Source organism: Amblyraja radiata, chromosome 5, assembly GCF_010909765.2.
Source record: "Amblyraja radiata isolate CabotCenter1 chromosome 5, sAmbRad1.1.pri, whole genome shotgun sequence".
NCBI lineage: Eukaryota > Metazoa > Chordata > Chondrichthyes > Rajiformes > Rajidae > Amblyraja > Amblyraja radiata.
In genome coordinates, this window is record NC_045960.1 from 96,116,527 (window position 1) to 96,140,395 (window position 23,869).

Below are 23,869 nucleotides of genomic sequence, written 5' to 3' on the forward strand. Positions count from 1 at the left end.
GTTTCTGTTCATTTCCAACTGACAAGTAGTTCGAGTTGTAAACCATTTTCAGGAATGGAACCCTGTCATAACTTGGTGCACAAACCTGGTGGGCAGAATGGTCTGTTTCCACGCTATATCTTTCAAACTCATTTCTGCTTCAAATAGTCTGACTGAATATATATTCTTTACATTCTTAAGAATGAATTAGAAAAATGTTAGGTTACAAAGGTCGATTTTAAGAGCGTGGAAAGAAAAAGAGGTTATCTGGAGAAGACATGAGTTTGAGCCCAGTTATCTGAATACAACTGGTGATCAGTTCAGTTTAGAAACAGCATGGAAACAAGCCCTTCAGCCCACCGAGTCCACGCAGAACACTGATAACCCATTCATATTAGTTTGATGTTATCCCACTTTCACATCCACTCCCAACAGATTAGAGGCAATTTACCTCCAAACCCACAGGATGTGGGAGAAAAGCATAGCATTCGGCGGAAACTCAAGCGGTCACAGGGAGAACATGCAAACTCGACACAGACTGCACCCGAAGTCAGGATCAAACGTGGATCTCTAGCGCTGTGAGGCAGCAGCTCCACCAGCTGCTCCACTCTAAGAAGTAGTAAATGTAGGATGTATGAGAAACAGACATAAGGAAGAATGCAAACGTCATAACATTGTAGAGCCACAAGAGGAATGAGGTCACCAATCATTGAAGGATTTGGGCATGATGAACATTTTAAATTACAAGTTTAGGTGACAATGACCTAAAGTAATTTGGGTTGAAAGAGGAGCATGATCTATTGTGAGATTCGATACAGGTATCTGAAGTCTGGATGAACTGATGATTATGGAAATTGGAACATGAGTGACGAGTCAGGCAATCAATTGAGTCTGAAGACAACAAAACATTGTTGTTGACTGTTTTCAAAGCAAGTGGGTATGTGGTTTGTAGTCTATGTGGTTTGGAAGGTTAACTATTCATAGGAGCAAACAAGGCTATGAACCATCGGCTTCAAACTGACAGCCAGAACGGAGGTGATATTGGAGGTTGGGTCTTCCTGCTGTTTAACTGGAGGAAGTGCAAACTCTCAAGGTAGGACAAATAACAATAAGATTGACTGGAGCAATGAGGAACGTAGTGAATTGGGATGATTTTACCAGCGTAAGCCTCGTTCTTCTAACGTTACCAAACAAAACCTTTTCGATTGATGTTGATCAGTATGTTAGATTCTTGCCCCGTGTGGCTAATTATATCTCTGAACAATAAATAAAAAATGAGGAAGAGATGCAGTCGATAGATATGCAGTCTGAATCTTTAGTTGTTAACACAGCCACTAGCAGTCCATTGCGAACTAGCATGCTGCTGTACCTGAGACATCTGTAACAGTCATTACAGCTACAAAACCTTTAAGGAAGAAGGTACAAAGTGCTGGAGTAATACAGCAGCTCAGGCAGCATCCCTGGAGAACACGGATAGGTGATGTTTCGGGTCATAAGTTCTAGGTGCAAGAGTACAGAGTCAAGCTTTATTATCATATGTCCCAGATACTGTAGACCAAATAAATTCTTAGTTGCAGCCATTAATTAGGCCATTTGGCCCATCAAGTATTCTCTGCCATTCAATCATGGCTGATCTATTTTCCTCTCTCAAACCCATTGTACTGCCTTCACCCCTGACATCCTTATTGATCAAGAATCTGTCAATCTCCACCTTAAAAATATCCATTGACTAGGCCTCCACAGCCGTCCACAGATTAGATTCCACAGATGTCGGAATCTAGTAGTGTGGCATGTGGCGGTGAGATTTCCACCTTTTCATTCACAACGAATGAAAACAAAACAGTTATTTTCATAATGTAAATGTTTTAATATCTGATTAGTGGTAGGTGTGAACAAATGAAATCTATCCTTTATTTGTATTATCTTAGGCATTTATGATGAAAGTTGGGGATGTTGCGATTTAATTGGTTTTACCATTATTTTTGGTGCATTAGACAAGTGTGGAGTCTAATAGCGCTTTCTCACGGGGCGACTTGACGCAAGAGTTAACCAGAGTTGAACATCGTGGGAACCTCTTGCGATAACCGTACGGCATTCGTTGACCACCGTGGACCACCGTGGTGCTAACGGCAGGTACTCGTGTAACTTGGTGACTCGGGAGAAAATTCAAACAAGCTTGAATTTCTCCAAGAGTGACTTGTACACTTGTGGGTGAACATTGCAACATTATATGCACGTAGTGGCCAGCCAGTGCGATATCCGTATTGACTCTTGCGTGTACCGTGGGAACTCCTGCGAATGGTGAACCCGGAAGCTGGACAGAGGGGACAGAAGGCGAGTAAAAATTGTCTTCTGTGGGATTTAATTTAAAAAATAAAGATTTGCATCCGCATATGGACATCAACTTATTCATGAGTTATGTTAATGAGATTCAAGAAAATAACTATAATCTTTAAAAGGGACTTTACTGAAAGGTCCCGCATTTTTATGGTCCGTGAGAAATTTTTCACATGTACTTCTTTGAGAGATACAGCTCGGAGTCCTCGCCGACTAGCGATCGATGCCTTTCCGAAGCAGGGTCCGGAACGCTACCAATCAATGTTCTCCAGAGACCTGTGTAAAGGAGTGAACTGCACATGCTGGTTTAAACCGAAGACAGACACAAAAAGCTGGAGTAACTCAGCGAGTCAAGCAGCATCTCTGGAGAAAAATAGGTGATGTTTCGGGACGAGACACATCTTCAGACTCAATTCCGATTAGGATGTCTGAAGAAGGGTTCCGATTCGAATCGCCACCTATTCTTTTTCTCCAGAGATGCTGCCTGACCCGCTGACTTACTCCAGCTTTTTATGTTTTTCTTCCCAGATCTGACTTACCTGCTGAGTTACACCAACATTTTGTGTCCTTTTGTGCGTATTAACCAGCATCTGCAGTTCCTTTAGACATTACCTAACATCAGATTTTAGAGATATAGCGCGGAAACAGGCCCTTCGGCCCACCGAGTCCGCGCCGACCACCTATTCTTATACACTCCAGGGACAATTTTACAATGTTACCGAAGCCGATTAACTTACAAACCTGTAATCTCTGGAGTGTGAGAGGAAACCAGTGCACCCATGGTCAGGATCGAACTCCGGTCTCTGGGGCTGTGAGGCAGCAACTCTACCACTGTGCCGCATGTAGTCAGATTTAATAAATTGCTGGTGTTGCTTCCAAAGACAGAGGCACTGATAATATTAGATCAGAATTGCATCTTTCCGCTAATAGAGTCAATTATTAGTCAATAATAGAATCAATTACTGTTGGTGACATTTCACCTACGAATATCAGACTATTTTCGCAGAGTTAAGGGCCAATTAGGCATAGCAAAAGGTATGAACACTTTTAAACATTTTTTCCCGACTATTTTGTCAAATGCAAATATAGGGAGAATGATCAAAGTGCTCACATGGCTCACTCTGTTAGAAGCGTTCTGAGTTTAAATGTTCCGTGTATTCCTTCTTAAAGTATACATTTTTGTGTGGCCAGGGGTGCGATTGAGAACAGCTGGGAAAGGGCGAAGGGGGCGTCATGAATAACAGCGTTTCCCTGGCCATATTATGGCCCATTCCCCAACCGTAACATTAATCAAGCTCTGTCTAACTCCGCCTTCACACCATCCCCCTGTGACATGGGTTAGTCATCGCTGGGCGGGCTGTGGGCCGAATGGCCTGCCAACGGGAGTCAGAGACTGACACTGAGATCCATTGTGCAGGAAGGAACTGCGGATGCTGGTTTTTACCGAAGATAGACACAAACGCCACCTGTTCATTTTCTCCAGATATGTTGCCTGACCCATTGAGTTACTCCAACATTTTGTGTCTGTGTTCACTATGAACATTGAATTATTTAATTTTAGGTAACTTACACTCTCTCTCTCTCTCCCCCGCCCACCCCCTCCTGCCCCCCCCTCCCCCATGCAGTAAATGTCGGTTAACCAGTCCAAGGTTTGCAACGATGGTTCCCTCTCGGGATCACACTATCCTTAGCCAACAATTGGCCTATCAGGGAACCAAATATAGACATAAAGTGCTGGAGTGACTCAGCGGGTCAGGCAGCATCTCTGGAGGAAAGGGTTAGGCGACATTTCGGGTCGGGACCCCTCTTCAAAATACCCTGCTGAGGTCATCTGTTGTTGGCCCTGATTTGTCCCGGTCTTTTCTTGCTTCCAGTTTCCCCCTACAATCATCCCGAAGAAGTGTCCCGACCAAAAATGGAATCTATCCCTTTTCTCCAGAGATGCTGCTTGGCCCGCTGAGTTACTCCAGCATTTTGTGTCTAACTTGCTGATTCAGACAGTTTTTGATTATCAAGGATTCTGCGCTGACTCTTTACTCTGAAACACACGTTGGAACTCTTTAACTCAGCGGGCAGGCAGCAGTTGATTGTTGCTCCCTTCAGTTTCCCAGGGGGTCGGGACGGGACTGGAGTTGGGAGGGAAAGGTGGGGGAGTCGAGGGAGAGGAGGGGGAGACAGATGGGGGTGTCTTCATTTACTGGCGGCGGGTGTCTGTCACTGAAACAGGCAGGTGAGATTTCACATCCACCTTGTGTGTGCCTCTCTCTCTCTCTCCCTCCCTCTTACACAGGCTGAGAGACTCTGCCTCTGTGAGTGTACGTCTCTTTCTCCCCCTCTCCCACACACAGTAAGACCGAGGTACTGTGCTCAGTCCATCTGTGTCTCCCACATACACAGTAAAACTCTGCTTTGTGTGTGTATATACGTCTCCCCTCATTTCTCTCTCTCCCCCCCACCTCTCTCTTTCTCCCCCTCCCCACCTCTCTCTTTCTCCCCCTCCCCCACCTCTCTCTTTCTCCCCCCACACACAATAAGACCGATGTATTTGGCTTAGTCTCTCTTCGCTCCCACACACACAGATAGACCAAGGTCATGTGTGCTCTTTCTCTTCCGCCAGTCACCCCGAAGTACATCACCCTGCCTCTGTGCCTCTCTCTCTGTCTCTCTCCCCCTCTCTCCTAAGTAATGTGGCATCTTCCTGCAGTAAAGTTACGGCATTGGTACAGGCATGTCTCCAAATGAGCCAATTCAACCAAGGGAGGATATTTATAGTGTGTGAAAAAAAAGTGACATCATTTGTGCCATGTGATGATTTAACAACACTTTTCACAGTTCACAATGTTCATTCAAGATTTAACGGGAAAGCTCGGGAGACGGACAAGTCACTCGCACAAATAACAGAAATGCCGAGTACCGTGGGAACTCTTTATCTACCCCCCGTTATATCGTGTGATATCGTGCTAGACCACGACCACTTCACTCTGGTTACATCTTGCGTCAAGTCGCCCCGTGAGAAAGCGCTTAACAGTTTGTGCTAATGCCCAATCAGGCCTTCCCTGAAAAATAATAAAGTAAGGAAAATCTATCTTTAAAAAACAAGATGAATTCACACCCCAAATGCTACATTAAATTGCAACTTACAGAATTCCCAACAGCAGCAGCTGCTTATAAAATCCTAACTACTTCTGCTTCCTCACTAGAAATCACGGGAAGCAGGACACAGTCGAAATAATTCCCTCCATCACAGCCATAGTATAGCAGCATAAAGGCTGCCATGGAGGTTGAGGAGAGAGGACATATGTAGATGTTGTGCCACAAGTCACTGCAAGGCACGTGCTCATTAATAAGGCAAGGATCACAGCATATCAGCTGCACATGATTTTGAAAGAGCTCAATAATTTAACACGTATATAAAGCACTGGAAATTTGATAAGCAAATCTAGACAACAACATGTCAATGCCCAGTCAGGATCCTTTAATTCCCATGACCTAACCGAAATGTGGCTTGTTTTACTGAGAATTATAAATGAAGCATGCACAATATTGCTTCACTTTCTATCGATAGAGATGAGGATTGCGCACATTGATGAAGGCCATGAATGATGCAAAACAAATCAGTACTGCTATTTGTAATATCCTGGGTCCTGTATGCAGTGTTAACCACTTTCTCAACTAGCCTTGCCACATTCAACCAAATAAAGAACTTCCCAGATCATTATTCTTTAACACTTTCAGAATGATCTTATACATATCATCACATAGAAAGATGCTAGTCGCTATGTGCCAGCTCTCAGGGGAGCAATCCCATTAGTCACATTACTCTTCTTACTTTCCTGAATCTCTGTCATACATGCCTGTGAATTCCCCGTTAATTTTTGTTTGACATTAATCTGCACAAAAGAGTAATTTACAGTTTATCTAGCTGATGAGACTTTGGCATGGGTAGAGACTTTGATATTGAAGGAATTTGAAGCACCCAAATGTAACCCACATGGTATTAGTATTGGTTTATTATTGTCACCTATACCGAGATACAGTGAAAAGCATTGTATTGCATAGTATCCAGGCAGATCATAATGTACATGAATAATCAGGTAGTGCAACTGGTAGACTATTCAGGCATAGTCATGTAAAGAATCTGTAGGTGCCACTGACACCATCGACCCTTGGTTTCTTGAACCGTTGAAACATCAGCAACAACTGCTGTGCCCCTGTGCCATTTCAAGTACATCTTGCCTTTTAAACACCGACTTCCTATAAAAGCAGCACTGCAGGAACTCAGCAGGCCAAGCAGTATCTGCAGTGTGAAATGGACTAACATTTTGAGCCAGAACTCTTCTTCAGACTAAATGTGTTAGAAGGAACTGCAGATTTAAACCGGTTTAAACTGGTTTAAACCGAAGATCAACACAAAAAGCTGGAGTAACTCAGCGGGACAGGCGGCATCTCTGGAGAGAAGAAAAGGGTGACATTTCGGGTCGAGACCCTTCTTCAGACTCCATGTACATGTCCTACAGTCTGAAGAAGGGTCTCGACCTGAAATGTCACCCTTTCCTTCTCTCCAGAGATGCTGCCTGTCCCACTGAGTTACTCCAGCTTTTTGTGTTCCTCTTCTTCAGACCGGTTGGAATAGTTGAGGAAAGCTGGTAAAGAGAGGTGTGGGAATGGGGTAAAGCAAGTGATAGGTGGCTACTGGTGAGGGAGTGTGATTAGTGGAGTTAAAGTGACAAAGGCTGACACAAGAAACTGCAGATGCTGGAAAAATGAGCAAAACAAAAATGGTGGTGAGTTAGGCTGCATCTGGAGAGGGAACATTCCTCCCCTGACCTGCTGAGTTCCACCAGCACTACAGCTTTTGACACGTGAGCAAAACACCGCGATCAAAAGGACATCTGGTAAGGAAAGAAGAGGAGGAGTGAAATGTAAAGTTGGAGGGAGGAATACGGGTGCAAGGGGACAGGTGGGAGAGAGGAAATAGGGGAAATACAATGGAAATGGGGGTACCAGGAATGGTAGATGAGTGTATGGAGGAGGGGAAAGGATCAGTGTGACTGGGATGGTGGGAGAAATGTTCTACTTTTCATCAATTTTTTAAATCTCATGCACATTTTCCTTTTCCGAGACTCCAGCAAAATAATTTCCCTTGGTGAAAAGTGATGTCATATACTCATGTTTTGTTTGCCATGTCCTCTGCCCCTCTGCATGGATTTCTGTTTGATCCTTGATTGTCCTTATCTCTTGTAACCCATTTCCTATTTATGTGTCAATTGATTATTTTTGTATTCTCTTTTATGTTTATCTTAGTGTGCTTATTTTATGTCCACTTTTACTTTCCCTCTGAATTTTCTAGCATCAGTCGGGTTCTCAATCTTGTTGACAATTTTGCATCACGTGCACTTTTTTAACGCTCTATTTTACTCGATCTTTTTGGTTATCCAGGCAGCACTGGATTCAATTTCCCTACCTATTGCTGTATGTTTCCCTATGTATAGCTGTAACAGTTCCATCCTGAAGGCACCCCATGGTTCAATTACAGTTTTCCTTGCCAAGATTTGATTCCAGTGTAATAAAAAGGAATTGCAGATGCTTGTTTCTACTAAAGATAGACTCTACACAATGCTGCAATTTGATTCCAGTCTACCTAGGTCAGATCATTGTCAACGTATTGAATCTGGCTCTTGCCCAATTTCCTATTTTTGTCTTCAAATGATCTATATCATTTTCAATTTTTGTAAACCTTTATGTTGATTCTTGGGTATTCTCCCAATGCTTGTTCCACTCGGCCTGGCTCATTTCCCAGAACCAAGTCCAATGTGCTTGCTGCATTTTTCTTTTGGCCAGAAACATACCGATCAAGAAGGTTCTCCTGAGCACACCAGAAACTCCTCCCCTTCTTTGCCTCTTGCATTGTTGCTGTAACAATTTGTATCTGGATAGTAATATCACTCAGTATCACCACTCTTATGCCATTCTCCCTCAAATTTGCTTTGAATATCCTTCCCGTTATTTAGCATCCGATGCAATGGACCCTCTGTAATTGCTCCTATGTTTCATCGCTCTTAACCATGTTTATTCTGTGTTTGATTTTCGAGGACATCCTTTCTCCAAATGTTCAACATTCTTCTTAATTTGTACGGTTACTCTACCTCCTTTCTTCCCTATTTTTCTGAACACCTTGTATCCAGGAACATTTATAACCTGTTCTTTAACCTTTTATATTAGTCTTAGTTGAAAATTGTCACAATATTGTAATCTCGCTTGATCAATTGTACCTGCAGCTCACAGGCATTGTTTAAAGAGTTCAGACATCTGTGTAGACCTATCATACTCTCGGTTGGGTTTTAAAAATTCTCCTTTTTCTTTACTTTTGTGCTATTTATCTTTTGCAATGCTCCCTACATTGGGTCTTCTTTTCAATGCCACTTTCCTGTGCAGCCTTCCTATCAAACAAGTTTAAACTCCCTCCATTATATATTAACAAACCTTCCTGCAAGGAAGTTGGTCGCAGGTCCAGAAGTGCAATATGTGCAGCCTCTTTTGGACCCATTTCTCCAGAATTGTTTGAAATTCCCCAGTCATTTATCTGTGCCTTCTCCTATTTCTGCTCTCACAAATATGAGCCACAGGATTAATCTAGTGATAACCGAATATTTCCATGCACTTTCCTAAGTCCCTAAAATCTTCCTGCGGTCCTTCATCCGTTTTTCTTCCCACTTCATTGTTACCAATATGTACCATGATTTATGGATCTGCAGTAGTTCAGTGCAGAATATTTTAAGTGGGAGGGTACACCACCAGGCATTAGCGAGATGATGTGTTTTTTTTAGAATCTCACCTGCTGCTACAAATAATACCCAGATAGTGTCCCTCACGAAAGAATCCCCTCTAACAATTATATTCTTCATCTTTCTCGTCTTTCCCAGCAAAATTGAACTACTTTGCAGATGGATGCCACCAGACCAAGGTCCACAGGTTTAGGAATGAGCTTATTTTGTTTTATGGTGTCGAAGGCTGGGCTGTAGTCAACAAATAGCATCCTGACATAGGGTTTCTTGTTGTCAAAATGGCATAGGGCTGAATATAGTGCAAGATAGATGGCAACCATCATAATCCCCATTTATTCAGTATGTAAATTGCAAGCAATTTAGATTGTCTAGGAGGCTGGCACAGAAGTGAGCCACATTCAAAGCACTTCATAGTGGTTGATGTTAAAGCTACGGGGCACTTACATTTTCTTGGGGACCAGAATAATGGAGGTTACCTTGATGCAAATGGGAACAGTAGACTGCTGAAGTGAGAGGTTGAAGATGTCAGAGAAGATTGTGGCCCAATCCAGGGACTCATTCAGTGACAACTATTTTACAAGAGTTTATCCTCATGAAGGAGATCCAGATTCAGCCACCATAATGTATGGTACAGACCAGCGGGGGATGTAGGGACCATCTAGGTGGAACTTGTCGAGTAGCATTGTTGCTGAGGATTGCCCCTGATTTCGGCTTGTAGCCCGTGATGGTATTTAAGCCCTAACACTGGTATCTGCTTGATTGAATTGAGCCTTTAAGTTATTTTGCAATTCACTCGAGGCATCTCTGATAGTCTTATGGAGATCGTACTTGCCGTTCTTATACATTCATTACAGGATATATCCTTCTTAAAAACTCTTGGATCTGGATTTCAGAGGAGAGTGAATCAGCTTATTTGTGCCCAGTGAAGTTCAACAAACAGAAGTATAATTCCTACTCATTGATTTTGTGTTACCGGCTCCTTGTTTTACAAATCTTCTGTAACCATTGACGATGTTTCCATAATCCAGATTGATATTCCAGTGCGGTTCTGAGAAAATGCTGTGTTATAAGAGGGGCTTTATTTTGGTTGAAATGTCTGCTTGCTTGAATGAGCACTATTCTGAAGAAAACCAGTTGATTTTTCTCGATGTTTATCTCTTCACCAAGAATGCTAAAATAATGATCTTCTTACTGCTTCTTCTTGTGGAAACTTGCTCTGTGGCATGTTCCTTGCTTTGCAACCATAACTGTGCTCCTGAAAGTACTTGATTAGTTTGAGACTACTTTGGGACATTGAAGATTGGGAAAGGCACGAGGTAATTTCAAATTATATTTCCTTTTACACAGCCACAATGACTGCCCTTTCAAAATATTCTATTCATTGCAAAGCGATGCCAAAGGTATGAATGGAATTTCTGTCTTCTATGTTCATCTCTCTAGCTGGAAAATGCTTGGAGACCCTTTTATGTCAGATGCACTGTATAAATGATGGTCACTATTGTTGGAAATAGATGGAAATCAGCATGGTGGTGAAGTATTCTTTCGTCTCCCATATCTACATTTGAATCTACCTGAAGATGATGAAATTTGTCTCTCTTCTCCCATCAGTCATTAGTTTCTTACATGAAATTAGTTCATCCAATCTCAGCTCTTTTCTTTACGGACAAAATTGGAAATTTTGCTTTTGAATGTTCTTCCGTGTGTAAAAATAGCTTGTACTGGAAATGCTGAGAGTTCTCACTGATGGGACACAAATGGGAAGCAAATGCAATGGCCTTAGACTTCTTGACACTTGTTGGACGAAAGTTTCTTGTTCATATGTTGATACGTTATTTGACGACTTGAGGACAAGGCAATTGTCATGGAGGAGGAAGAGCTGAGTATTGTCAACCTACAGTTGGAAACTGATGCTCTGTTTCTTTGAGGATGATGTTTAGGTGGAAAAGGCAAGAGTTGGGCATGTGTGTAGATGCTCCAGAAGTGCTAATGTTTGGACATGGAAAGAAGAACCTTTACTGGTGATCCCTGCCAGTGACTAGACGGATGAGCAGAATGTGGTGAGGGTGACAGTAACTGGATGGTGAGTAAGATCGAGTGATGGTGTGCAGTGACTGGATGGGAAGTAGTATTGGGTGAGGGTGAGCAGTGACTCGATGGTGAGTTTGTTTGCTTTTTATGTGTATGTATGCATGTGTGTTATGTGTATATATACACACACTGAGCTTTTTTTTCTCATTTATTATATTGTTTACAGTGTACTATGTTCACATATTCTGTTGTGCTGCTGCAAGTAAGAATTTCATTGTGCTATCTGGGGGACATATGGCAATAAAACACTCTTGACTTGACTCTTGAGAGAGTGGGCAGTGACTGGATGGTGAGTAAGATCAGGCGAGAGTGGGACGTAGAAGTGGATGAGGGTGGGCAGTGACTGGATGGGTGCGTGGGGTCGGTTGCGGGTGGATAATGGTAGAGAGGTGCTGAAGGAGGATAGTATGATAAACTGTCAATTGGTATGCAATGAGGGAGGGGATATTACCGTTAACACAATCTTGTGGAATATCATTGATTTTGATCAGCATTAGTTTGGTAAGGTGCCAAGCAAAAACTTGATTACAATAATTCAAACATGAGGTTCTGTGTAAAATTATCCATGGGTTTCAGAAGCAACCATATGGCATGGGTCATTTAAGCTTTAATAGTTTTTGTTTCAGAAGAAGATGTAAATACTTACCATTAATGAATGTTGTTATCAAGATGCATTGCTTTGATTCAGTTCATATATTTACTTGGTTTAATATATTAGACCAAAGGTCAAATTAATCAACCAAGGTGAAGATTGAGCAGTGCAGAATAATTACTTCCAGTAATCATATAATATTTCAGATAGCAGCGTTGTAAAGCAGAGTAGTTGGCCTGCCTCGCAGCTTTTATTACCTAGCCTTGCAATTATTTTTTCATTTCAAGTATATTCCAAATTCCCTCTTGAAACTTGTTATGGAATCTTTACACCATTCTCCTGTCAGGCTGAGCATTCCAGATGATAACTTGTTCCTCTTGACTCCTGGCCAAATATCTTAAATCTAGCTCCACTGCTGGTCCCCTGGCAGCAGAAATAACCCATCATAATTTTGAACACCTCTCATTTAAAAAAAAAAAACACGCTTTAACCTTCACAGCTCAAAACAGATGAATCCCAGCTTCTCTAACCTAACATTATATAGGTGATATAAATTTGATCATTTGTCTTCAGAATTCGATAGCTGTGTATTGATTGCATTGATGTACATTCTATATAGATGGATGGCCTTTATGCAATTTATATTTAATCGGCCAAGATGATGACCTTCACTTTGAATAAAATAGTTTTAGTTTCTAAGAGTGGTAACTTTTCATGCTGTCAAATGTTGTCATTCTTCCAATCCCCCTTCAGGAATTAAATGCTTAATGTAAAATGTTCCTTGAATGCAATATTTTGAGTGTGTCCTATGCAATTGGACTTACACTCATCTTTAGGCATATGTTTAAAATTCCATGACAGATTTTGGAAAAACAAACATCAAGAGAGTTTCCCTGCGCTCTAACCAATATTTATTTTTGTCCATCAACACCATATCAGATAAAATTAGCATAATATGTCAATTACTAGTTGTGAAACCTCCTTCTGCATCAATTAGCTGTCATACTTGATCACATTGTTACAGTGACTAAATCTTTTTTTTCCCAAAACAGAATCGGACTGCCTGGAGCTGCAAAAGGTTCTATATAAATGTATTTTCTTTGCCCATGATATTTCAGAGGTTTCAAGCTGATAAATGTGTGATTGCGCCAAAGACTATATGCACAAATTCTTGAATCTTTGTGCTTTGCAGGCTCAGTTTACACTAAAGAACAGATGTGCTTAGTACTGTATTGGGACAGATTTAGATTTAGAATTATCAAAACTGAAAAGCTCATGTAAATTTGGATGATACCATTCTCATAATTACTGCACTTTATTATATAAATGGAGCTTTCATAATTACTGAACTAAGTACGTTGTCGCGCAAATTCCCATGGGTTTCTGAATTGCAGTTAACTGTTAAATCTTTACTATTGACAGAAGTATTAAAACGTACCATTAGTGAGAAGTAATTTGACATAGTTTACTTCTGAATCCTTATTATGTTCAGTTACTTTTCTGTTACTTACCTCTTGTATCTTTTATTCATCTTTTTTTCCTCCTATTTACAGCCTCTCTCTTCAATCTATTATGCATATTTAGTGGCGAAGAAAATATCTTTTCCTCATTTTATTTAAATGTTTGCTGCATTTTTCATCGTATCGGTATCTCACTGTATTTATGTAGATTACCATAAACTTGACTTGCAATTATTTAGAACATGTGTCGCAACAACAGCCGTGTGAGCCGGTGAAGAAGGGCAGCGGCATCGGCGCCTAGTTTTAAAGTGAAACGACACAAAATGCTGGAGAAACTCACCCGACTGAATAAGTCTGAGGAAGGATCCTGATGTCACCTATCCATCTTCCCCAGAGATCCTGAGCTGCTGAATTACTCCAGCACTTTGTGTCCTTTCGGTGGGTGAAGAAGGGCTCGCTGGTACACCTTGCGAGTCGGGAGTGGTGTCGGAAGCTACGACTCTAAACGGCCGGGGAATCGGTGGGATCCGGGGATGAGTCGGCAGGTCTGTCCTCTATATCCGACATCTGTTATACGGGGGTTGTTAAAACGAGGGTTTACTGTATTGTCATTGCAAAACAGTTTGGAGAGAAGATTGAGAGTATAGTTGATTTTTTTCATGACGGAGGGACACGACCGGAAAGAGCACTCGCCACTCGCAATGCCATCTGTAGCCACTCAGGGAATTTCAAGTGAGCTCTTGTAATTTTGTCTAGATTATAGGGTTGGGCAGAAAATCAGTTGCCAGAAAATCAGCATTCAACCTGTAACATTCATGCCGCAAGTGTCAGGCAATGGCCATGTCCAGTGGAGTCTAATGGGCCTGTTCCACTTAGGCAACTTTTTAGGCGAGTGCAGGAGACTCTGCGCTCGTCACATGGTCGCTACAGGTTCGCTGGTGGTCTCTGGTGAGTCTCCTTCATGGTCGCGAGGAGTTCCCACATTTTGTTGAAAGATTTTCTGCGACCAAAAATTGGTCTCCATGGAGATGATCGATAATCTTGTAGTCGTGGGTGCAGTTGTAGTGGGGTCACCATGTAGTTGTAGGTAGTCGAGGTAGTCATAGGTAGTTTTAGTTCATCGCCTTTGCTGACCGGGCATTTTCATTGACTCATTGGGGAAAAAAAACGTAAGCAGGAGATTTCAGAACCAAGGGATAACCGACCGGTAATGCTAAATGTCTGCCGAACTTCACAACTGTGAATCTCTGTCTTATTAAAAGTTGTCTGGCTTCTTAAAAGTGTCTCCACCCCTTCTCACCCCCCTCTCCCCCCTCTACCCCACTCTTTTAAAGGACTTACGTACACTGTGCTAGCCGTCTTAATTACAGCGCCAACCTTCCTGTTCATCGCGGTGTGTGTCTGTATCACCGTGTGAATTTCAGACAGCGCTTTTTCCGCTTTTCCTGGCCCCCGTCTTTGCGATGTGCTTGTGTGTGTGTGTTCCTCTCTGACAGTCGCCGTTCAAGTTCCTGGTTTTTCAGGCGACTGCCGGCAACTTGACAGTCGCCGGCAGTCTGCTGAAAAATCGCCTAAGTGGGACAGGCCCATAACTTGCCACACTTGTTCAGTGGCACAATCGTCGCCAAATCCCCAATGTCAATGAAGTGTATCATCCACAAATGATATTTCATTTTCTCACCTAGGATACTTCGACAACTCCTCCCAAACTTGTGACCTCTAACACTGAGAAGGAAAAGAGTTTCTGGCACATGGAAACACTGAGACCTGCATGTTTCTCTCCACATAACATGGCAGAAAATTAAAAAATATCTCACTGGTTATCCTTCACTGAGTCAAGATCTTGGAACTCCAGGCAGCTCAAGGCAGCGGCTCACCAACAGATCTCAAGGGCAATAGTGATGGTTCACAAATGTAATAGTTGGTAACTGACCAACAATAAGGGAGCACTTTATGATGGGTAACATAAAATGATAGACTGCTGGGCCCTTGAAATAATTTAAGATAGATACTTTATCTCCTGCTAAGCTGCAGCAAATAAGAATTTCATTGTTCCAATGTCGGCACATGACAATTCAACACTCTTGATCTTGACTATACAAATTGTGAAATGGTGTCTATTTTGTGAAAAATATACATCTTGCATCCTCAGTGGGGATGCATCCTCAGTGATGTGATCTGGGGTCATCGGGTGTTTTAAGGCTTGGTATGGCAAAATAAAAATGTCCAAAGAGGCTTTTAGGGAACATTTTATTGTGCGACAGAAAACACTTGAATGTATATTCATCTCTCCAAATATTTTGAGAGGTCCTGTTGGCTAGATGGAATATTAAAACCAAGGCATGTCTAATACCAATTTAATACCAAATATTTAAATAGTGAGTTAAGTAATGCTGACATGTTCTAGGCCTCTGTTTTATGACCAAATGTTTGAACAACTGGGTAAATTTGCTGTTGACAGCCGTAGAAAATAATTTCATTACACCATGCAAAAGGACAAAAACAATTCTGCTGTTAGAAGCCTGTTCTGCTGGTAATAGAATTAACTGCTAAATGGAATAGTAGTTGACTATAATTTCTATTTTCTCCTCATGCACCCCCCCCCACCCCCATTCTCCGTTGACCTGTTCGCCCTCCACCCACCCCTGTTCACCCCTCCACCATTCCTCTTTAGCCCATTCTTTCCCCCCCCCCCTCCCCCCCTCCATTCCCTCTGGCTCCTTTGCTGGCAACTATGGCCCCATCACCTCTCCCATTCCTGTCTACCCCTCCCCCCTCTACTGCTCCACCCCCACCTCCTCTACCCTGCCTCCCCTTTACCTCTCCCCTAACTATCCTACCCCACTTTACCTCTCCTCCCGCCTTTACTTCTCCTGCTCCCACTACCCTTCCTCACCTACCCTTCCTCTTCCTCCCCTCTATCCCACCTTCTACACCCTCCACCTCTACCCCCACCTCACTGTCCCCATCCCCCCCCCCCCCCCCCCCCCTCCTCGTCCTCCCCATCCCTGCCCCATGCCTTCACGCTTCCTAATAATTCTTCATGCAAGCATTGAGGCATGCATATCATTCAGTTCATTTCCACTTGATCATGTCAGGAAGGTGTGCCGAGGTACAAGCTACAATCTTGCTTTTCTCTCCACGGAAAATTGTCATCTAAATGCAAATGAGATGTCCTGTGTTCCTCTGGAATGACTGGTCTCTGGTGCATTATTGCTGCTACTTAAGAGGGGAAAGGTTGCATTTGGCTATACAATTTTTTAAATACAAGGTTGAAAATTTGGTTTATTTATAAATCAGCGTGATTCAAAGGGTATGTAATACAGAATTGACACACCAGATGATTTAAGCTTTTCCACATTTTGTCTGTAATTTTGGATGTTGAAGAATTGATTAAATTATTCGGGACATTGATCAAATTACCTGGATACACAGTTTGATCTCTCCAGTATTTCCAATTTTTAATTCTGATTTCCAGCATTTCTTATTGTTTACTTTTTAATTTATTTCGTGGCAACCTTTCCTCTTGCCTATTTTAACTCCCACTTTTCTTTTTAATGCTTTTCACTGTAGCTCAGTAAACTAAACTAAACTTGTATTTAAAAAAAAATCATTTTAGTTGGGAGGGAGTTAGTCAAAAAAACGTTGCTACCATACCTGGTTCCCACAGTTCGATGCAACCTGATTGCTCACCTCATGAGTGAGCACATGCTCATCCCCTTCAATAGTATCAATCAATGTGTGAGGTGGTACTGTGAAGGACAATGACCTCTCACCATCACTTTTTTTAAAATACAAAAGCATACTCATTACATTGTTCCTCAGACAAAAGTTTTAGTTTGGTTTAGAGAGACAATGTGGAAACATGCCCTTCAGCCCATCGAGTTCGCGCCGACCAGCGTTCACCCCATACACTAGCACTATCCTACACACGAGGGACAATTTACTTTAGCCAATTAACCTACACACCTGTACGTCTGTGGAAGGAAACCAGAGCATCCGGAGAAAACCCACGTTGTCACAGGGAGAACGTACAGACTCCGTACAAACAGCATTCGGTCAGGATCGAACCCGGGAGTCTGGCGCTGTAAGGCAGCAACGCCACTGCTGCACCACTGTGCTGCCCATTCGCTACTGCGGAACTCAGGGGAGGGGGAAGGATGGGCCTGCAAGAGGAAGATTGGAATCGGTGCCTGAGGCAGCAGGTCTGCAGGGATATGGGACAACTGATCATTCTCCCTGCTCACAGTCATAAATCCTCCTAGTGTCCCCACCTAAAACTAAGTAGATTTAGTGTGAAACTTATTGAGTCTCAATAGGACTACTTTCTTGAAGCTGAGGATACCTTAGACACTAGGTGCAATAGTAGGCAATTCGGCCCTCGGAACCAGCACCGCCATTCACTGTGTTCATGGCTGATCATCCACACTCAGTACCCCGTTCCTGCCTTTTCCCATATCCCCTGACTCCGCTATCTTTAAGAGCTCTATCCAACTCTCTCTTGAAAGCATATAGAGAATTGGCCTCCACTGCCTTCTGTGGCAGAGGATTCCACAGATTCACAACCCTCTGTGGGAAAAAGTTTTTCCTCAACTCCGTTCTAAATGGCTTACCCCTTATTCTTAAACTGTGGCCCCTGGTTCTGGACTCCCCCAACATCGGGAACATGTTTCCTGCCTCTAGCGTGTCCAAACTCTTAATAATCTTATATGTTTCAATAAGATCCCCTCTCATCCTAAATTCCAGAGTATACAAGCCCAGCCGCTCTAGTCTATCAACATATGACAGTCCCGCCATCCCGGGAATTAACCTTGTAAAACTACGCTGCACTCCCTCAATAGCAAGAATGTCCTTCCTCAAATTTGGAGACCAAAACTGCACACAATACTCCAGGTGTGGTCTCACCAGGGCTCTGTTCAACTGCAGAAGGACCTCTTTGCTCCTATACTCAACTCCTCTTGTTATGAAGGCCAACATGCCATTCGCTTTCTTCATTGCCTGCTGTACCTGCATGCTTACTTTCAGTTAAAACACAGATGATCGGCAACTTAGAACTGTGTTTTCTCCATACCGCTAGACTTGCTCTCCCCTAACTGTCTGAAGAACAGTCGTGACCAGAAAAGTCACCGCCTATCCTGCTGAGTTACTCCAGCATTTTGTGAAAAAGGGATGTGTACTTATACAAACTTGTGAACGAAATGCACATTTGATCTGAAGAGATGCATTGCATTTCCAGTAAATTTCTAACGTGGATTTATTAATTTAGCCTTCTGTTTGAGCTGTCATTGGAAAATTACCTTTTTTTTTGCAGTTGACATCAAGATCGCTGCCTATTATACAGTCAGATGAGCGACTGCAGCCACTGCTGAGCAACCTCAGGTAATAGCTCCTTTTACAACAATTTAAATGCTGGAAACTAAATTTAAGCCTGCGCTGATGAGAATCTCATGACTGTGCCTTGCTGCCTACAAGATCTGAGCTATAATGTCAAAGCGAATGCTTTCACCAGAAGATTGCTATATTTTTCTTCTATATTTTTAAATTGCTTTCGTAAGCTTAAACTTAAATATTTATCAGATATTTCAGCAATAATGGGCATGTAAAAGTGCATGCTGTTTGGTTCATTGATCAAATGTAACCTTTTTTTAAATGACCGAAGTTTGGGTTGCACAAAGTTTATTATTGTAATTTGATTGTGGCATGCATTCTGTTAGTAAGATCACTAGTGCTGATTACCATGTTGTAAATTAGGTTTGTAGTTGGTGATTTGAGCAAACAGGGAAGAATGCTTGCACTTTTCCTCACTGACATATACCGTTTACACTGCAACTGCATGGACAGCTAGATGCTGCGATGTTCCATAGATATTGGCATGTCCTCATTTGTTGTTAGTAGCTCATGTTGGAACTTTATTTCAGTTGAGGATCTTGTTTGAGGATAGATTGCAAAGATGACCCTTTTCTCCCTTACAGACATCTGTTTGGACCCATTTTCCTTAGCTCTGAGGAGTACTAGGAGCTCATGAACTTGGTCACATAAGATTCAGGACTCTACTGTTTCATTTCCTCACCAATGCCATGATAACATGCCCTTCTTTCTAATCTCCCCTCGTCCTCTCTATACTTAACTCAGGAGATCAAACTCTCTTGGTTCTATTCCTATTATTGGGTTGATTTACTCCCTGTCAGATCCACTGGTATCGCTCTGTCTTCTTCACGTCTCACCCTTACAAAACCAACTGCTCCATCTTCTTTTTCCTTTAAAGACCTGGAACATTATTTTAATTTTTGAATCTGAAAGATTTTCCCAGAACTTCACGTATGAATTTCTCTGATCAGGCTTCCCTTCCCGCCTCACGCTAAGATTACCTCAATCAAACTCACAAATGACGTGTAGACCCTGCTTGATCTAAATAACCAGAAGCACGCATCGTTAATTATTTACCCAAGTGCCAGAGGAGATGGAAAAACTACAAGTGTACCAAGGCAAATAGGCGAATCTTATATCAATGCTTCAGGGTAGGCTCAAAGTAGCTTTTCCATGTGTGCTGACAAATGTAGTTTAGATAGCCAGTTATAGACAGTAGACAATAGGTGCAGGAGTAGGCCATTTGACCCTTCGAGCCAGCACCGCCATTCAATGTAATCATGGCTGATCATCCCCAATCAGTACCCGATTCTTGCCTTCTCCCCATATCCCCTGACTCCACTATTTTTAAGAGCCCTATCTAGCTCTTGAAAGCATCCAGAGAACCTGCCTCCACCACGATCTGAGGCAGAGAATTCCACAGACTCACCACTCTCTGTGAGAAAAAGTGTTTCCTCGTCTCCGTTCTAAATGGCTTACTCCTTATTCTTAAACTGTGGCCCCTGGTTCTGGTTCTCCCCCAACATCGGGTACATGTTTCCTGCCTCTAGTGTGTCCAAGCCCTTAACAATCTTATATGTTTCAATGAAATACCCTCTCATCCTTCCAAACTCCAGAGTGTACAAGCCCAGCTGCTCCATTCTCTCAGCATATGACAGTCCCGCAATCCCGGGAATTTACCTTGTAAACCTACGCTGCACTCTCTCAATAGCAAGAATGTCCTTCCTCAAATTAGGGGACCAAAACTGCACACAATACTCCAGGTGTGGTCTCACTAGGGCTCTGTACAACTGTAGACTCTTTGCTCCTATATTCGATTCCTCTTGTTATAAAGGCCAACATGCCATTCGCTTTCTTCACTACCTGCTGTACCTGCATGCTTACTTTCATAGACTCATGTACAAGGACCCCCCAGATCCCGTTGTACTTCCCCTTTTCCTAACGATGCCATTTAGATGGTAATCTGCCTTCCTGTTTTTATACTACGAAGTATAGACATTCAAGGCAGAAAAGTGTGCTGTTGGTCATTTAAGGTCTTATTTTATCAGGGGGCGTGAAACAGTAAGACTGGGCAGCAGGAGAGCATTGTCTATTTGCTTGTGCTTTCACGTTTTAGTACTGTGCAAGCAATCTTTTATTATGTAGCAAACATTTCCTGTCTTTGATGTACGCTACTCCATTGGAGTAATTCAGCAGGTCAGCCAGCACCTGACCCGCTGAGTTACTCAGCGTTTTGTGTCTATCTTTGGTGTAAACTAGCATCTGCAGTTCCTTCCTACATACATTATTGATAACACTTGGACAATTTGACAGATTATGCACGCCATGTTTTGGTCATTTATAACTTAAAAACACACCCACGTTTGTCCAATTTCTAGGAGGAATCAGCAATTCCTTTGCCTAATTTTAATTTGGCTCATATGATAGGAGATTTGATATTTATTATTCTGATGGTTGAGCTGGTACCAATTTAAAAGTTAACCCAATGTTTGCATGAGAGGTAATATTGATGTGCACTGGCATCGAGAAGTAAGGTGTTATTTGTGAGAGTGTAGATTCAAGATTCAAGAGAGTTTATTGTCATGTGTCCCTGATAGGACAATGAAATTCTTGCTTTGCTTCAGCACAACAGAACATAGTAGGCATGACTACAAAACAGATCAGTGTGTCCCTATACCATTATATAAATATATACACATGAACTTGTAAACATTACCTGTCTGTACAAGCATTAAAGAAATAATAATCCACAGTATCAAAACTTGAGAGAGTAGGTTTGGGTTGGGAACGAAGAGGAAGCACCTACCTCTTTTGTTTACTCATATTGAAACATGCAGAGACTAGAAAGATTGTCTCTCCAATCAGCTTCCCTAATTTGTTTGAATCGAAAAGCAAATAATTCTGCACTCCTCACAGCCTATTGCATCAATCTTTAGACTTTAGAGACACAGCCTAGAAACAGGACCTTCGGCCCACTCAGTCCATCCTAGCACTATCTTACACACTAAAGGGCCTGTCCCACTTACATGTCCTTGGCACGCAAATTACGCGACCTCGTGGTCGCGTTGAGGTGCACGGGCATCGTATGGCCGCGCGGGGACGGTCCCACTGAGAAGCGCAGAGGGGTATGTAGTTGTGCGCGACATCGCGCGGGGCTCCGAAATTTTTGTCGCGAACGAAATCTTTGCGCGCCAACAGCCTGTCGCGTAACTGACGGCCAAAGTGGGACAGGCCCAAGACCCTGGTGCGACGCAACGTCTCACCTCCAACAGCAGCAGAAGCAGGCAAACGATCGCCGAATTCGGCCTGGGACTCATGGCCATTGCGGTCCAGATCCGCCCCCACTTCTACTCCCAGAGCGGGGCCAAGAAAATTGAAAATAGACACAAAATGCTGGAGTAACTCAGCGGGACCGGCAGCATCTCTGGAGAGAAACAATGGGTGACGTTTAGGGTCAAGACCCTTCTTTTCAGACTGAAGAAGAGTCTCAACACGAAACATCACCCAATCCTTCTCTCCGGAGATGCTGCCAGTCCCGCTGAGTTACTCCAGCTTTGTGTCCATATTCAAATGACGTCACGCGCTCCAGACGGCCGTGCTTACACATGAAATCATGCAGGACTGTTGCACCTCAACGCGACCACGAGGTCGCATAATTTGCATGCCAAGGACATGTAAGTGGGACAGCCCCTTTACACTTGGGACAATTTACAATTATACCGCTGTAAGACAGCAACTGTGCCGCTGCGCCACTGTGCTGCCCCGAGGCAATCCTTGCAGCTGGTTTTAAATTCTCATCACTTTACATTCAGCAAGGACCCACTAACAAGAGTGTGATAATTATGGATTATCCATTTCTAGTTATGTTAGTGCGTAATATCAATATTAACAATCACAATGGGAGTAATTCTCCAGTCCATTTCAGTAGAGGCATAGGATCTCTGATATGCACCTCAGAGCTCTGACAAAGTCATAGTTTAACACCTTGTTGCAAAAGATGGTGTTGCTAACTGAGTACATTCCCATAACTGGACTGGAGTGGGAATGTCCTTTGACATTATTACAGAGGGTGAATTAGGTACACTCAGTAAGATATTCACTGCAAATACTAGCTAAATTCATCTTTGTTTTTAGCACATGTCCTGCACATGGCAATTTATTAGTCAACAATAGTTGAAAAAAATAGTTATGATAAAGTGAGGTCAGATCACATATGGAGTAACTGCTCCATGTTACTGAAGTGAAAGCGCTGCAGGGATAAGGTAGAATAAAAAATCACTTTTTTTTCATCAGGCTGGGATCTTTTATCTGAATGAGAGGAGGCTCAAGGGAGATGCGAGTTCAGGCTTTAATACTTAATTAGACAATTATTGGAACACTTTCCCTTGTGTAGTCTTCATAGCTGTGGGCTGTAAATCTCTGAAAAATAATCTTGGGGAAACCTCGTCCAGATAATGTCCATAAAATAGACAGAAGGTAGACCAAAATGCTGGAGAAACTCAGCAGGTGAGGCAGCATCTATGGAGCGAAGGAATAGGTGACATTTTGGGTCGAGACCCTTCATCAGACTGGTGTGGGGGTTGGGGAGGGGGGGCGGGAAGAAGAAAGGAAGAAGCGGAGAGAGTAGGCTGTGGGAGAGCTGGGAAGGGGAGGGGAAGGAGGGAGAAAGCAAGGACTACCTGAAATTGGAGAAGTCAATGTTCATACCGTTGGGGTATAAACAACCCAAGCGAAATATGAGGTGCTGCTCCTCCAGTTTACGGTGGGACTCACTGGCCATGGAGGCGGCACAGGCCAGAAAGGTTGGATTCGGAATGGGAGGGGGAGTACTTGAAGTGCTGAGCCATCGGGAGATCAGGTTGGTTAATGCGAACTGAGCGGAGGTGTTTGGCGAAGCGATCGCCAAGCTTGCGTTTGGTCTCACCGATGTAGAGCAGTTGACACCTAGAACAGCAGATGCTATAAATGAGGTTGGAGGAGGTGCAGGTGAACCTCTGCCTCGCCTGGAAAGACTGTTTGGGTCCTTGGATGGAGTCGAGGGGGGAGGTAAAGCGACAAATGTAGCATTTCCTGTGGTTGCAAGGGAAAGTACCAGGCGAGGGTGTGGTTTGGGTGGGAAGGGACGAATTGACCAGGGAGTTACGGAGGAAGTGGTCTCCTGGTGGCTCAGCACTTCAACTCCCCCTCCCATTCCGAATCCGACCTTTCTATCCTGGGCCTCCTCCATGGCCAGAGTGAGTCCCACCACAAATTGGAGGAGC

General features: G+C 43.0%; 1 protein-coding gene across 2 annotated transcripts in view; it reads left to right on the forward strand.

Moving 5' to 3' along the window:
- prim2 (DNA primase subunit 2) overlaps window positions 1–23,869 on the forward strand; it is a 238,939-nt gene that overhangs the window by 115,210 nt on the left and 99,860 nt on the right. For both annotated transcript variants that reach the window (XR_004412093.1, XM_033021862.1), the window contains exon 7: window positions 18,553–18,620. Coding sequence is in view for 1 of the 2 variants with exons in the window: in XM_033021862.1 (XP_032877753.1) it covers window positions 18,553–18,620 (68 nt within the window). In the remaining variant the exon portion in view is untranslated. The remainder of the gene's footprint in view (window positions 1–18,552; window positions 18,621–23,869) is intronic.